This window comes from Tachyglossus aculeatus, chromosome 21, assembly GCF_015852505.1.
Source record: "Tachyglossus aculeatus isolate mTacAcu1 chromosome 21, mTacAcu1.pri, whole genome shotgun sequence".
Classification (NCBI taxonomy): domain Eukaryota; kingdom Metazoa; phylum Chordata; class Mammalia; order Monotremata; family Tachyglossidae; genus Tachyglossus; species Tachyglossus aculeatus.
The window spans coordinates 74,182,284-74,199,217 of NC_052086.1; the positions used below are offsets into that span (position 1 = coordinate 74,182,284).

The 16,934-nt window shown below is 46.8% G+C and overlaps 1 protein-coding gene across 1 annotated transcript; it reads right to left on the minus strand.

The window, feature by feature from the left end:
• Positions 1-1,160: 1,160 nt before the first annotated feature.
• Positions 1,161-16,076, minus strand: LOC119942663 (phospholipase A2-like). The gene is made up of 4 exons (XM_038763550.1): positions 16,004-16,076; positions 11,848-11,995; positions 9,811-9,917; positions 1,161-1,386 (listed from the first exon to the last, which is right to left on the minus strand). The coding sequence occupies exons 1-4, from the start codon at positions 16,074-16,076 to the stop codon at positions 1,205-1,207; spliced, it is 510 nt and encodes a 169-aa protein (XP_038619478.1). The 3' UTR covers positions 1,161-1,204.
• Positions 16,077-16,934: the final 858 nt, after the last annotated feature.

Below are 16,934 nucleotides of genomic sequence, written 5' to 3' on the forward strand. Positions count from 1 at the left end.
GTTCATTTACAGGTGTATGTTTGTGGTTTTCTACCACACTCCACGACCCAAACACACAGATCCTCTCCTGTCTTGGTGCTCTCTACCTAGCCTTGCAGCTAAGGAGCATGGTTTAGTGGATAGAGCAAGGACTTGGGTGTCAGAGGGAATCCCGGCTCCGCTATATGTCTGCTGCAAGACCTTGGGCAAGTCATTTCACTTCTCTGGACCTTGATTCCCTCATCTGTCCCACTGTTGGGTAGGGACTGTCTCTATATGTTGCCAACTTGTACTTCCCAAGCGCTTAGTACTGTGCTCTGCACACAGTAAGCGCTCAATAAATATGATTAATTGATTGATTGATCTGTCAAACGGGGGTTAAGAGTGTGAGCCCCTTGTGGGACAGGGACTGTGCCATTCATTCACTCATTCATCCATTCAATCGTATTTATTGAGCACTTACTGTGTGCAGAGCACTGTACTAAGCGCTTGGGAAGTACAAGTTGGCAACATATAGAGATGGTCCCTACGCAACAACGGGCTCACAGTCTAGAAGGGGGAGAACTTGATATAACTTGTTGTCTACCCCAGGGCTTAGAACAGTGCTTGGCATACAGTAAATGTTTACAAATACTGTTATTATCTAAGGTGATCTCTGACAGTTCTCATGTGTTCCAAGACAAATGGTTGCCCGTAATCCCCATCCTATACACACACACATACACACACAAGTTTTTGTGAATCCCTCCCAGGTCACTGGGAACACTCGTGCTACTTCTGAGCCGTGGAACTCATCATCATCAATCGTATGTATTGAGCGCTTACTATGTGCAGAGCACTGTACTAAGCGCTTGGGAAGTACAAATTGGCAACATATAGAGACAGTCCCTACCCAACAGTGGGCTCACAGTCTACTCGGCAGCAAGAAAGCGAGGTGGAGGGGAGGCTAGGAGTTAAAATAAAAATCCTGGCTATAAAGGCATCCGATGCCGAATCCGTACCCGACAGGGAACACACCACCTGAAAAGCAGACAGTCCAGATTAAAACATGACCGTGCGTTCTCTGGGGAAAACCAACTAAGCCGTCTTAATACCTATATGGTGAGAAGCAAAGTGGAAAAAGTTTCATTGTCACCTTCAGGAAATTGAAAAAAGTCCGACTCCCTCTTACCCTGGCCGAATAATCGAACGATTTTAATTAGTGAAAATTTTTATTTTTTGCATTTTAATGGTTTTCTGAGAAGACATGTTTTTTGTCCTTGTCTGCCTTGCACGAGGGCTGGATCGCTCCACAGGAATTTTGTTGAAAGTATTTAAGTGATGGATTGAATCTAGCTTTGGCCCAGCACTTGGCAGCCTCACTGTCACACTTGCATATCATTTTTTGGCATATGTCTTTCAGGGAATCTGGAAGAGGTTAGAAAAAGCAAGTTATTTTACAAGGGTACAAGCAAATGAATATAGGAAGCAATAGCAAGGTTTAAAATAGATATAAAAATGAAGCAGTATCTGGCTTTTATTCTTGAGCAATGTTATACCATGTTTCATTAAGCTTTGCTGATTTAAGAAGTCCAAATTCCAATTCATTTTTAGGAATCTTTAGTTTTTCCCCAGATGCTTAAAAATACATAATCAGAAAGCAGTTATCGGGTGCCTACTAGGTGTAAAGAGTATTATTAGGAACTATAGGTTGCAAAGTAAGTAGTAGTTGCATTCTCTGACCTTCAAGATTTTACAATCTACCTGTTGGGTAGAAAGCTGAAGAAAATTATGCACAAATGGATAAATCTTTTTTTTTCCTTCGGAGAGAATCAGACTTTGCAGAAAAAGTGGAGCTCTCCAAAACCCAAACAACTGTTGTCACAAACTGCCCTTCACCGGAGTTACTCAAATTCTTGGCTCCATTTGTTTGGTTAAAGATAGAAAAGTAGCCCATAGGACTCCATATTTATACCGGCCCTAAGGGTTCATAGGTGATGCTATTGGTGGGGAGGTTCTGTCCATGTGGGCCAATGTGGCTGAAAAGATGGATGTGCAGTCAACACACACTCCAGCATTTTTTTTTTGCAAGTAAGGAAAATCCTGGTTGTCCCATAACAGTCTATCTTGGATAGGACAAGGGCCCGGCTGTTTAGGTGAAGCGGAAGGGACAGATCTTGGAAATACTGTGGAAGGACTGACGGGATTTTTTTTTAAGGGTATTAAGCAGTTACCGTATGCCAGGCACTGTACTAAGTGCTGGGGTAAATGCAAGCTAATCAAGTTGGACAAAGTCCATGTCTCACATGGGGCTCACAGTTTTAATCCCCCGTTTTACAGATGAGGTAACCAAGGCACAGGGAACTTGCCCAAGTTCACACAGCAGGCAAGTGGCGGAGCCAGGATTAGAATCCAGGTCCTTCGGACTCCTAGGCCCATGCTCTATCCACTGGCTACGCTGATTCTCAAACATTGACAAATGTGATGGGAAAGTTAGGTGGAAGAGAGGAATTTTTCATCATATCCCACTTGAGTCACCAGCTTCATCACTGGCTTCCCTGCCTCTAATCACACTATACTGCCACTTGGGTCTTTTTCCTCAAACACCCGGTACCCATTTCCCAACAACCTTCAGTGGCTTCCCATTTCTCTCCTTAGTAGTGATAGTTATAGTGCAGAGCACTGTACTAAGTGCTGGAAGAGAATACATTGGGGAGAGTGAGACATGGTACTAAGCTCCCGACCACTCCATCATCCCTTTCCCTATTACCTGGACTTGCTGATTCCCTACTACAACCCAGTTCACCTACTTCACTCCTCTAACCCCAGTTTAGGAACTGTACCTCGATCTTGTCAATCTCTCCAGTACCCACGCTTCTTTCCTCTCAAAGCTAATCTACTAATCCACCCCTTCGTCTAACTCCCTCTTCCCTTCAAATCCTGTCGGACCATGGCCCTCCCCATCTTCAAAGCTCTTCTGAATTCCTACCTTGTCTAGGAGACTTTTGCCTTTGAATTTTTCTTCTCCCCTGATGGTTTCCTCTCAAATATCACCCAAGCACTTTTGTACGACTTCCACATTGAATCACCAGCACATCTATACCTTGTAATTTACATACTTAATATTTAAGTACATACTCATCCCCATATCCACATTTCCAGGCTCTTTGGTCTCCTCTCGGTAATTTAGTTTGTGTCTCTCCCACTAGATTGCAAATTTCTCCTGGGCAAGGATTGTGCATTCTACCTCTACTGTACTCTCCCAAGCTAAGCTCAGTTTAGTTGTCAGTAAATAAATGATTGATTGATAGAACCCATTAACCTGATGTGGAAGTGCAGAGGATTTCTGAGGCTACCTAGGAGGAGACATGATATCAGGGAACAGGAGGCTGCTTAGCAAATCTCCCTGTTAAAAAAACATACAACTGAAAGACATTTAGGGCAAAAACTTTTGCTCTTCTATCCAAATCCATTTCAAGCAGTTCTATAAATCTTCTCAACTAAAATCTTAGTTAAGTTGAAGTCTGTGAGCCTTATGTGGGACACAGACTATATCCAATTGATTAACTTGTATCTACTGCAGTGCCTGGCATGTATGTAGCAAGCACTTAACAAATACCATAAAAATTAGGCTATTTCTAAAACTAATTCCCAGGATTCTTTTACCTGTATAGAAATATGAAATAAAGGAAATTATTTTGCTTCCCTGATCCAAAATTTAGCTGAGGTCATTAAAATAATTCATCCATAAAATATTTTCACTTGAATTCGCCTTCTTGTATTATAGATTAAAGCTCTTTTTTTAGCACTATTAATGACAATAATAAGTCTGGCCTCAACTCCCCAGCTCTTGACATTTGCTGTTACTTTCTGCAAGCCTTCAATTAGACAAAATGACTCCAAATTTGAGATTTGGGATCCTGGTATGGAGCTTGATGTCCTATGATAGTGCCAAAAGTCATGCTGGCCTTTTTGCTAATGGATTAGCAGTATCTTGGCTATTGTCTCAAAAGAATCTGAGCTAGTGCCAGTAGTCTGTTGAGTTAGAAGAGTTTCCCAGTGGCTGAGAAGGATTTTTGGCCTCCAACTTCCAAATATCTCAGTGTACCTTCAGGGACAGTAATATGCAATAGAACTGGACCTACCACATAGGCCTGATTGACTCCAGTGAGGTGAAACGGTTCAGACAGGCCTAGGCCATGCCAATTACATCCCGACTCTGCCACTTGTCTGCGGTGTGACCTTGGGCAAGTCACTTAACTTCTCTGTGTCTCAGTTCCCTCATCTGTGAAATGGGAATTAAGACGGTGAGGCCCAAGTGGGACACGTACTGTGTCCAGTCTGATTAGCCTGTATCTACTCCAGCGCTTAGTACAGTACCTGGCATATAGTAAAGCGCCTAACCAGTATCATTTAAAAAATACAATCCATCAATGGTAGTTGCATGCTTACTGTGTGCAGAGCACTATACTAAAGTTGGGAGAATAGAATACAACAGAGTTGGTAAACATGCCCTTTTAGAATCAGTCTAGAATCCCCTTTTAGACTGTGAGCCCACTGTTGGGTAGGGACTGTCTTTATACGTTGCCAATTTGTACTTCCCAAGCGCTTAGTACAGTGCTCTGCACATAGTAAGCGCTCAATAAATATGATTGATGATTGATGATGATGCCCACAAGGAGCTTACAGCCTAGACGGGGAGACAGGTATTAAAATAAATTATGTTTATGTAGGTAAGTACTGTGGGGCTCAGGGAGAGGTGGATACCAAAAGTGCTTTAAGGGGACCGATCCAAGGTCATACAACCCATTAGTCTTCTCTCCTTTGATCCGAGTCCAGCACCCCAGCGCTTAGAACAGTGCTGGGCACATAGTAACTGCTTAACAAATGCCATAATTATTATTATTATTATAACTAAATGGGAAAGAATAGCTTAGAGAGGACATGAAGATGCCGGTAGGTGCTGGTACCTCAGGCACTGGAGCATTTATCAAACTTGGTGATATTTGTCAATATCGATTACTGAGCCCAAGTCTCCCCCAATGCATCAATAGGGCACTTTCAGAGAAGCGTTACCATTCTAAACCACCAGGGGGTAGTCCAGGACATTGCTGCATGTATTGCAAATTCATTCATTCATTCATTCATTCATTCAATCGTATTTATTGAGCTTTTACTGTGTGCAGAGCACTGTACTAAGCACTTGGGAAGTGCAAGTTGGCAACATATAGAGACGGTCCCTACCCAACAGCGGGCTCACAGTCTAGAAGGGGGAGACAGACAACAAAACGTATTAACAAAATAAAGTAAATAGAATAAATATGTGCAAGTAAAATAAATAAATAGAGTAATAAGTATGTACAAGCATATATACATATATACAGGTGCTGTGGGGAGGGGAAGGAAGTAAGGCCCCCCCACCCCCTCCCCAGCTACGGACCGCCTTCTAGAGAGCTTACCACTATCTTTCAGAACGCTTCACCATTCATTCATTCATTCCTTCGTATTAATTGAGCGCTTATTGTGTGCAGAGCACTGTACTAAGTGCTTGGAAAGTACAGTTCGGTAATGGAAGGAGACAGTCCCTAACCAACAACAAGCAAATAAATTGCTGCCCTGCGCTGAATGGTTCTTAACGGTCTGAGAGAGTCAAACTCCCACTAAAGTTGCTTACTATGGAGGACTGATTCACTGATGATGGTATTTATCAAGTGCTTGAATAACTTTATTATTATCAATCAATCAATCATATTTATTGAGCGCTTACTGTGTGCAGAGCACTGTACTAAGCGCTTGGGAAGTACGAGTTGGCAACATATAGAGACAGTCCCTGCCCAACAGTGGGCTCACAGTCGAGAAGGGGGAGACAGAGAACAAAACCAAACATATTAACAAAATGAAATAAATAGAATAGATATGTACAAGTAAAATAAATAGAGTAATAAATATCAATCAATCAATCATCAAGTTCCGTGGAGTCATTTCCGATAGTACTTGACGAGAAAGCATGAGACAGGCCACTCATCAGAAGCAGCATGCCCTAGTGCAAAGTGCACAGGCCCAGGAGTCAGAGGACCTGGGTTCTAATCCCTACTCCACCACTCGTCTGCTGTGTGACTTTATGCAAGTCATTTAACTTCTCTGTGGCTCCGTTACCTCATCTGTAAAATGGGCATTAAGACCGTGGGACACGGACTGTGTTCAAGCTCAATGTCTTATATCTTCCCCAGTGCTTAGTCCAGTGCCTGACACACAGTGGGGTTTCTAATTTGGTAAATTGTAGGAAAAATACATGGCAGGCGCAAGACGTAGGGAGGCAGAGACCTTCTATTCAAGCCTACACAAAGCACAGAATCCCCTGGTAAGGTATCAATCTGAGAAGGAAGAACAGAGAGAAATGGTACCCAAAAGGGCTGAAGGGGCAAGACAGCAAATCTAACGTGGGGCAAGTGTCACCAAGCAATATCAGTGGGATTTATTGAGCACCCACTGGTGAAAACACTGTACTAAGTGCTTGGGAAAGTACAACACAGGGAGGTGATGTTTTCCCTGCCCACACGGAGATGATACTCTTAGCAAAAGTCATCAATCAATCAGTTGTATTTATTGAGCACTTACTGTGTGCAGAGCACTGTATTAAGAACAGGGGAGAGCTCATCCTGTCCACAATGAGCTTACAGTCTAGAGGGGGAGACAGATACTCATATAAATAAAATTATGGATCCGAACATAAGTGCTATGGGGCTGAGGGAGAAGTGAATAAAAGGTGCAAATCTTAATGCAAGGGTGGTGCAGAAGGGAGTGGGAAAAAAGGAAATGAGGGCTTAGTTGAGTAAGGCTTCTTGGAGGAGATGTGCTTTTAATATGCCATGGATGGTGGGGAGAGTGAATGTCTGCTGGGTATGAAGAGGGAGGATGTTCCAGGCCAGAAGTAGGATGTGGGTGATAGGGTGGTAGAGTCCATTTTTTTTTAGAAAACAAATTTGGACTAGAGGCAGGGAGGTCAGTGAGGTTGATGCAACAAAGTGGGGTATGAAAAAAGCTTATACCAGGGTTGTAGCAATTTGGATAGAGAGGGGTAGATTCTAGAGATGTTGTGGAGGTAGAACTGATAGGATTTGGTGACCAATCAATGTAGATAGAGCACTACACTGACCACTAGGGAAAGTACAACAGAGTTGGTAGATGTGATCCCTGCCTATAATGGGGAGGTGTACATTAAAATAGGGCTAGGGGAAATAGTAGAGTATAAGTATATTTAAGTACAGTGGGGTAGAGGTGAATATCAAAGTGCTTGCGGGGTACACAGTCAAGTGCATAGTAGGTACAGAGGGCAAATAAAGGGTGGAAGGGCAACTACTGGAGGTTTATTGAGGAGTGGGGAAATATGGACTGAGTGGTTTTTAGGAAAAATGATCCAAGCAGCAGAGTATAAAGTATGGATTAGAGTGTGGAGAGACCAAAGGTAGGGAGGTCAGCAAAGAGGCTGATGCAGTAGTAGAGGTGTCAGCCATGTGACTTTGGGCAAGTCACATTTCTTCTCTGTGCCTCAGTTACCTCATCTGTACAATGGGGATTAAGACTGCAAGCCCCCGGTGGGATGACCTGATCACCTTGTAACCTCCCCAGTGCTTAGAGCAGTGCTTTGCACATAGTAAGTGCTTAATAAATGCCATTATTATCATTATTATTAAAAGATCCGATTTTATCATTTAGACACATTAATGGAGCTCACTTCATTGGGACTCTAGCAGGCTTAAGGGCATGGCTGTATGCTTGAGAACTTCAGGGGAAAGGAGGGAGGGGGCCCAGAAAGGAAGACTTCTTGAGATTTTGGGATTCTGAAATCTTGAGTTCTGGCCTTGCTCTTCAATTATCACTGCTACTGATATGGGTCAAGTCAAGCTGTTTTTCCCTTTTAGACTGTGAGCCCACTGTTGGGTAGGGACTGTCTCTATACGTTGCCAACTTGTACTTCCCAAGCGCTTAGTACAGTGCTCTGCACACAGTAAGCGCTCAATAAATACGATTGATTGATTGATTCAAGTATTTGGATCAGCATAATGGCAGTTTGGATAGAGAGGAAGAGGTCGATTTTGTGAAGATAGAACCGACGGGATTCATGACACTGAATGAGAGAGATGAGTTGAGGATAATGCCAAAGTAATGTGCTTGTGAGACAGGGAGGGTGGTGGTGCTGTCTACAGTGATAGGAAAGTCAGGGGGAGGACAGGATTTGGATGGGACATATTAAGTTGAGGTGCTGGCAGGACATCCCAGAAGGGATGCCCTGAAGGTAGGAGGAAATACAAGACTGCAGAGGGGGAGAGAGGTAAGAGCTGGAGAGGTAGATTTGAAAATCATCCATGTAGAGATGGTAGTTGAAGCTCTGGGAGCGAATGTGTTCTCCAAGGGAGTGCATGTAGATTCAGAATAGAAAGGAACCCAGAACTGAGCCTAGGAGTACCCCCACAGTTAGAGAGTGGGAGGCAGATGAGAAGCCCCCGAAAGAGACTGAGAAGGAATGGTTAGAGAGACGAGGAGGAGAGCCAGGAGAACAGTATTGGTGAAGTGAGGTTAGATAATGTTTCTAGATGGGGAGGGGGTGATCCACAGTGTCAAAGGCAGCAGAAAATTAGATGGGGATTAGGATGGAGGAGAGGCAAGAAGGAGGTTATTAGTGATCTTAAAGAGGGACATACCCACCGAGTGAAGGGGATGGAAGCCAGATCGCTGGGGATTGAGGAGAGAATTGGAGAGGGAATGGAGGCATCGACTGTGTGATGTGCCAAGCTTAAGACAGTGCTAAGCACATAGGAAGTGCTTAACAAATTCCATAACTTGTTGAAGGAGTTTGGAGAGGAATGGTGAGAGAGAGGGGATGATAGCTGGGGGGTGACCGAGGGTCAAGAGAGGGTATTTTTAAGGATGGGGATACATGGATGTGGTTGAAAGCAGTGGGGAAGAAGCCATTGGAAAGTGAGCAGTTAAAGATGAAGGGCAGGGAGGGAAGAAGGAAGTTTGCAATTGCTCTGGTAAGATGAGACAGGATGAGGTCAATAGCACAGGCGGAGTGGGTGGAATTTGAAAGGAAGCAGGAGATCTCTTGAGATACTGCTGGAAAAGATGGGAGAGTCGAGGATGCTGGAGAAGAAGGGGAGATTTTGGGGAGACCATGCCTAATAGTTTTATCGACAAAGTGCATGGGTAGGTCAATGGGGCAAGAGATGGGGGTGTTGGGGATAGGGGATTTGAAGAGGGACTTAAAAGTCAGAAACAGCTGTTGTAGTTGGAGTCAGTAAGGGTAGAGAAATTCTGTTGCCTTGCAGATGAGAGGAGAGAGAATTAAAGCAGGTGAGGATGGAGATGATTTATTGAATATCCAGATTGAAGCAGAGATGAGAAGAGAATAACGCTAAGACTGTGGGAATGTGAAACAGGGTGGAAGGTGGTTTGTTTAAAGTGATAGGAAAGTCACGGGAAGACAAGGTCTGGGTAAGGATGTGAGTTCAGTTTTGGACATTTAATTCCTGGTTACCGGGCTGCATTGTGACTAGCAATTAATACGTCTTCCCAGATTTACTCCGTCTGATTTTGTTGAGTCCAAACACACTCCCCTCAGTACTTATAGTGATCCACATAAATGACATATAATTTTCTTTTGTTTTCCTCTATTTTTATGCTCAGTGCCTCTTCTGACTGGGCATAAACTATGTCTACTCTGTGTCTGGGTGTATTGTATGTCTCTCTTGTTTCCACGGGGAGAGGGCAGGGCTCACTTCATGTTATTCTTCTATAACACCTCAGGACTATGTATAGTACTCAGTTCTGACTGACCGATACCCTACTCACCACATTCCACCTGCTTGTTTTTGCACACAAATTTGTACGGATCCACCATGGGGCTGCAACCAGCAACCTCAGCTTTCCCATAACAGCAGTCGTGATGGTGACAGCACCTTTGAATGACAAAGACATTAGGGAGGGTCCCAGATTGGTGACTCCTACCACTTTGCCTAGCATCTCCTCCCTCCACTTCCTAGTCCCTTTTACTGGCCTTTCCTGAAGCTTGAGGGCCGAGTTTAATGATAACATTTATTAAGCGCTTACTATTTGAGAATTTATGAGAGTTTGCTGGATTTCACACCCAATCCTTATAATGCTACACAAACAGCGATGACAGACACACATTTGTTAGCTGTGTGTGTACCTGGGTGGCATAAAAATGAAAGTAAGAAACAAAAAAACACAGAATTCTCTGAATAGGGCTCATCATCTTCTTCCCTTCCTCCACCCTCCACCCCTATTCAGTCATCTTCCCCCTCACCACCATCTAACATGGTGGGATTCCAGACCCCCAGGATGTTACTGGCACATTTAAGAACACGGGGCTTGGGAGTCAGAGGTCGTGGGTTCGAATCCCAGCTCCGCCACTTAGCTGTGTGACTTTGGGCAAGTCACTTAACTTTTCTGTGCCTCAGCTCATCGGTAAAATGGGGATTAAGACTGAGAGCCCCACATGGGACAACTGGATAACCTTGTATGTACCCCAGCTCTTAGAACAGTGCTTGGCACATAGTAAGCGCTTAATAATACCATCATTATTATTATTATTTCATGCCACAATGCATGCTCAGAAAAGACAGTAAGCTTCAAGACTTCTAAGCTGTAAACTCCTTGTTGGCAGGGATCATGTCTACCAATTCCATAGTACTGTACTTTCCCAAGGGCTTAAAAGAGCTCTCTCCACACAGTAGCGTGCTCTGCACACGAACAAGCTGTGTTGTCTAGTGAAAAGAGCCTGTGTCTGGGAGTTAGAGGATCTGGGTTCTAATTCCAGCTTCTCCGCTTGTTGGCTGTGTGACCTTGGGCAAGTCACTTAACTTCCTTGTGCTTCAGTTACCTCAGCTGTAATATGGAGATTAAGACTGAGTCCTGTGTGGGTCAGGAACAACGTCCAATCTGGTTATCTTGTATCTATCCCAATGCTTAGTACAGTGCCTGACACATAGTAAGCACATAACAAATACCGTTTTCTTTTTTAAAGCACTCAATAAATACCACTGATTGACTGATTAAAAAGCGTGCTCAGGAGCATGATAAAATCCACGGAGCCACCAAAATTTGGGGGCACACAAGAGCTCCTGAAGTTTCTTTAGAGGTAGATCACCTCACAGCCTGCTCAGAGGCGTACTCAACCCAACTTCTCCGGAAGGGCAGCTATTTATTTCCATTTCTTAAAGGAGCTGCCACATCAGTGATTCTTGGTAACGGGATCCAGTGCCTCATTTCTCACAGGGTCATATTAACATTCCACTATCATTTAACCTATCACTGTTGTGATGTAACATAACTAGATTTCATGATGAAGCATACAGAATTTATATTTTGGCTTATTTTCGCCTTTCAGTAATTGGGAATACAGTTCCCTGGAATGCACAGACCTTCGACTGAACCCCGAGCCCTAAAGGTGGCTCCTCTTAGCCTGACGAGAGTCAGACGCGGACGCCGACTCCCATCGCGCTCTCCTCTCTGCCTTCAACTTGTCTTGTGGCCCAGATGCAAGTGAGGAGACCCTCAGTTTGAAACGAAATGCTGAGCCGTTGCTGGGACGGGGGTGTCTGGGAACTCCCAAGTGCCTCGAAGGTCAAACGATTTAAGAGCTGATCGATTATTCCCGAGTAAATTAAATGTAAAAAAATTCTCTTAGTTTTCAGCTACAGGTAAAGTTGACTCAGTGGCAACTTTCTGGGACAAATCCCAATCTGCTATTTCCCCATGGTTCCTTGCCAAAGTCTCTCCTCAGAAACCTGTCTAACTGAGGGCACCCAGCCGCCCAGTTTCCCATCATTAAACGTGCGCATTTGCCCGAGACCTTGTGGGTCTTACCAGTCGGTTTTGTCCTGAGGCCAGCCACTTCCACCTAAGCCACAGTAGCATCCGTAGTCAGTATACGCCCAAACTGATACCTTGGTGCTGCACTGAACAGCCTCAACCAGTTCAATTAGGCTCCTCTGGGGCCGGGACTTCCCATCACCTGGTAAAACAAAGCAAAACTTGAGTGACCAGGTCGAGGATTGTCAAAAATGATTCACCTACGACATCCTAAGATTGGAAAGCACAGTGAGAGAGGTGAAGTGACTTGCCCAGGGCCTCACAGTGGGCGGTGGTGGAGCTGGGATTGGAACCCATGACCTTCTGTCTATCGGGCCTGTGCTCTATCCACTGAGCCACGCTGCTTCCATTGAGTGTCAGGTGGGGACCCTGGGATCCTGCAGGCAATGCCCAGCTCCCGAGTGGGGAAGGGGTGGTTGTCTCCAGAAGAATAGGCCAGGGCAGGAGCTCTTCAGGGCCTGGGGGGGCCAGGGAGAGATGGGGAGGGTAGTAGCAAGCCAGGGGTTCTGGGACTGGCCTCTAGAGAGAGTATAGAAGTATAGTATAAAAGCATTTGTGAAGCACTTACTGTGTGTCAGGCACTGTACTAAGCCCTGCGGTGGATACAAGCAAATCGGGTTGGATACAGTCCCTGTCCCATGTGGGGCTCACAGTCTCAACCCCCAGTTTATGGATGAGGTAACTGAGGCCCAGTGAAGAGACTTGCCCAAAGTCACATAGCAGAAGGGTGGCGGAGCCGGGATTGGACCCCATGACTTTCTTGATTCCCAGAACTGTGCTCTGTGCACTAGGGCATGCTTCATCTCAGCTTCTCACAGATGATGGAGGACGGAGTCCCTTATTCTTGGGGCTGCCTGGGGTGCCTGGCTCCAGGCTCTAAGAGCAGCAGCGGCCCCTACTATGGCTCACCACCCCCTTCAAAGCCTTATTGAAAGCACATCTCCTCCAAGAAGCCTTCCCTGACTAAGCCCTTCTTTCCTCTTCTCCCACTCCTATCTGCGTCACCCTGATTTGCTCCCTTTGTTCATCCCCCCTCCCAGCCCCACAGCATTTATATCAGTATTCCTAATTTATTTCTATTAATGTCCGTTTTTCCTCTAGATTGTAAATTTGTTGTGGCCAGGGAATGTGCCTGTTATACTCTCCCAAGAGCTTAGTACAGTGCTCTGCACATAGAAGTGCTGAATAAATACAATCGATTGAATAAATGAATGAATCTAATTCATCACCCACTTACGGGCATGATAATACTTAAACCATCCTGGGCAGCTGAAAGTCGCTCTTATTTTTAATGTTCTCCAGTGAAGTAATTATTTGCAACTTCCTAGAGTAGCCCTTTCAAGCACCACACAGCATTTGACTGGCTGGAATCTCAGTATTTAATCTAAATCATTCTGGCCATAACTTAAATTAAATTCTTGTCCAGTCTTTCAGGCTGATGGAGCATTGCTGATTGTTTTTACATACTCCCTCCTATTGAGGCTGTGAGCCCCGTGTGGGACAGGGACTGTGTGTTATCTGATTAACCTGCATCTACCCCAGAACTTAGAAGAGTGCTCGACAATAGTAAGTACTTAACAAATGTTGTAATAATATATAATTATAAAAATGATAACACTGCATGATGACCTTTGAAATTTTTCTCAGACTAATATGTTGGTGTTGGGTTTTTTTTAATAGCATTTATTAAGCACTTACTATGTGCAAAGCACTGTTCTAAGCGCTGAATTGATTAGCAACTCTCGATTCTATACAGTCAGGAGGAAGGCAAAGCTAATTTGAGGCTCCGATGGGCCCTAGTGGATAGGAATGAGTTCCCCTTCCCACGCAAGCAAGAGTGAAAATTTAAAAAATAAAAATTTGCCACTATACCCATGACTGCACATGTTGCCCTGGGCACGCAACATAACGTGACGTCATCATGGATCGGGCCGGAGGACAGATATCGCAGTAAGTGCCAGGCTTCCCTCTGTCTGCCCAGGGACAGAAGCCCCTGAAGCCCCCTACCAGATTTTCACCCCGAACACCCAGTGGTGATGACGGCAGGAGGAAAGAAGGATGGGAGGAGGGAGCAAGTAGGACAGCTTTGCCTCCTTTGCCTTGGAAACCAGGCCCAGGGGGAGGGTGGTGATAGACTGGGTTCCAGGGCCAACAGGTAGCTGAAAGCCCGGGCCGGATGAACTGGTCCACAGTGAAGAGGTGCCAAACCTTGCATTCCTCCTGGTATTTCCACTGGCCACCTCCCTCCGACAAATCCTCCCCAGTACTGTTTCAGAAACTTTCCGAATGGCCCTGTCTAAACCTCGAGCACTCAATCTGGAGGGGGCTGGGTCCCTGGGGTGGTGGGTCCCCTCATAGCTATGGGAGCTCCTTGAGGGTCCCAAGTGGTGCTCAAAGGACTGTGACCTTGGATGGCGGCCCAGTTTACCCAATGATTAAAGCTTCCCAATCCGGCCTAGTTTCCACTAGGTGAACGAGGCGAATCTGGCTGTTCTCCCCAGGGTGGGGCTGCTCCTCCCCAAATCCAAGCCTCTTCCCTACCATTTCTTCTGCAGTTGAGTGATAACTGCACCTTCCAGTCTTTCTCGATTCATCCATTCCCACCTCCTGGCATACCTAGGTCCAATCAGAGACCGGGTCGCTACCAGGTTCCTGCCAGCCAAACCCAAACCTTGGAGATGGGATTGAAAACAATTGGGGGAAAGACAAAGTTTACTTGACGGTCCTCTGGTAGGCTCAGCGAGTTTGGCGCAAGCATAAATGTGCTAGTGTACCGGAGCGCTTGAGATGGGCACAGTTCATTCATTCATTCATTCAATCGGATTTATTGAGCACTTACTGTGTGCAGGGCACTGTACCAAGCGCTTGGGAAGTACAAGTCGGCAACATATAGAGATGGTCCCTACCCAACAACGGGCTCACAGTCTAGAAGGGGGAGACAGACAGCAAAACAAAACATGTGGACGGGTGTCAAGTCATCAGAACAAACTGGGTGTTGAGAGAGAGGGAGAGAGAGAGAGATTTAATTTAGCAGAATTAAAGCTAAATGCACATCATTAACAAAATAGAATAGTAAATATGTACAAGTAAAATAGAGTAATAAATCTGTACGAACATATGTACAGGTGCCGTGGCGAGGGGAAGGGAGGTAGGGTGGGGTGGATGGGGAGGAGGAGAGGAAAAAGGGGATTCAGTCTGGGAAGGCCTCCTGGAGGAGGTCTCAGTAGGAGTTCAGTTTGGTGGCATCAAGCAATCTGGCAAGTAGGATCGGGGTGGGCTGTTTGCCTTGCTGGTGAAACACATCGCATTTCAGGACACCTTTCTCTAAGTGCAGAAACGGATACTTTCATTCCAAGAGCAACAAACATGTCCTGTAAGCAAGGTGAACTAGTCACTCTCTAACCACCAACGCTGATTCCATGAAATACGATGCAAAAAAAAAGGTGGAACGCCGGGCATCGCTCACTCCAGGAGTTCATTTCTAGAGCCCAACTGAATCCGCTGGAGGAGGCAGGCCCCAGCCATTTCCCAGCTTTCCGGGCCTGAATGATTTAGGGGCTGTAGCTCTCTCTTTTCGGGACAGCCCTGACTCCACTCTGAACTCCCGTTTCGAGTTGATTTTAGGAGGCATCCAAAGGCACCGAGCTCGCGTGAAGCGGCGGCAGTGCTGCTGGCCAAGTGAAACACTCCATCTCCCCGCTGCCTTCTCCAAGAGGCCCAGGTGTGTGCATTGGTTTTGTAGAAGGCTGTGTGCTTGTGTGTCTCTCTGGATCTCTGCAAGGCAGTGACTGTGCTTGTGTGTGTGCTTCTGGGTCTAGGTCTCACTGCTTGACTGGTTCTCTGGGTCCTTGTCTGCCCTTGCCTGTGTAGCCAGGTGGGAAACGTTAATCTTTGGAATTTTCCTCCCTGCAAACGGTCCCTGGGAATGGGCTTTTTCTGCCTGGCTCGGCCCCCCTGTGGGACCCTCTTCTCTGCCGGCCTTGCCCGCCTCCCCCTGGCTTGGTTTCCCGGGACTTGAGAGAGAGGGGGGGTGTGGGGTGTGTGTGTGTGTGTGTGTGTGTGTGTGTGTGTGTGTGTGTGTGTGTGTGTGTGTGTGTGTGTGTGTGTGTGTGTCCGTGTCCCCAGTGCTGTCCGCCCCGCGGGGACTCACCGGGCTCCGGCGGCAGCAGGAGCAGGAGCAGGAGCAGGAGCGGGAGCAGCCCCTGCCCCTCCCGCGGCTCCATGGGGACGGACAGGCAGGGCCAGCCCGGCCGCCAGGGACGGGGGCCCGCTGCACCACCACTCCAACCCACCCCCACCGAACCCTCCTTCCTCCTCCCCAAACCTGCCTCTCTCCTCCCCACCTCCTCCCCAGGCTGCCTCTCTCCTCCCCTCCCTCCTCCCTAGACCTGCCCATCCTTCCTCCCCTCCTCCTCCTCCTACCCAGATCTGCCTCTCTCCTTCCCTCCCTCCTCCCTAGACCTGCCCATCTTTCCTCCCCTCCTCCTCCTCCTACCCAGATCTGCCTCTCTCCTTTCCTCCCTCCTCCCTAGACCTGCCCATCCTTCTTCCCCTCCCCCTTCTCCTACCCAGATCTGCCTCTCTCCTTTCCTCCCTCCTCCCTAGACCTGCCCATCCTTCCTCCCCTCCTCCTCCTCCTACCCAGATCTGCCTCTCTCCTCCCCTCCCTCCTCCCTAGACCTGCCCATCCTTCCTCCCCTCCTCCTCCTCCTACCCAGATCTGCCCCTCTCCTCCCATCCCTCCTCCTCCTCCTCCTCCCAGGCCTGCCCATCCTTCCTTCCCTCCTCATCCTCCCGCTCCTCCTCCTCCCCAGACCTGCCCACCCTTCCTCCCTTCCCTCCTCCTCTGCCTTGCCCTCTCCTTCCCTCCTCACCCCCACCCCGAGATCTGCTCTGCCCATCCCTTCCCCCCCCCGAATTTGCTCTGCTCACCCCATCTCCCTTCCCCTACCCCCCAGACTTGCCCTCTCCTTTCCTCCTCCTCCTCCTCCTCCTCCTCCTCCTCCTCCTTTCTCTCTCCCGCCCCCTATCACCTCCATCCTGCCCCTTCTAGACTGTGAGCCCACTGTTGGGTAGGGACT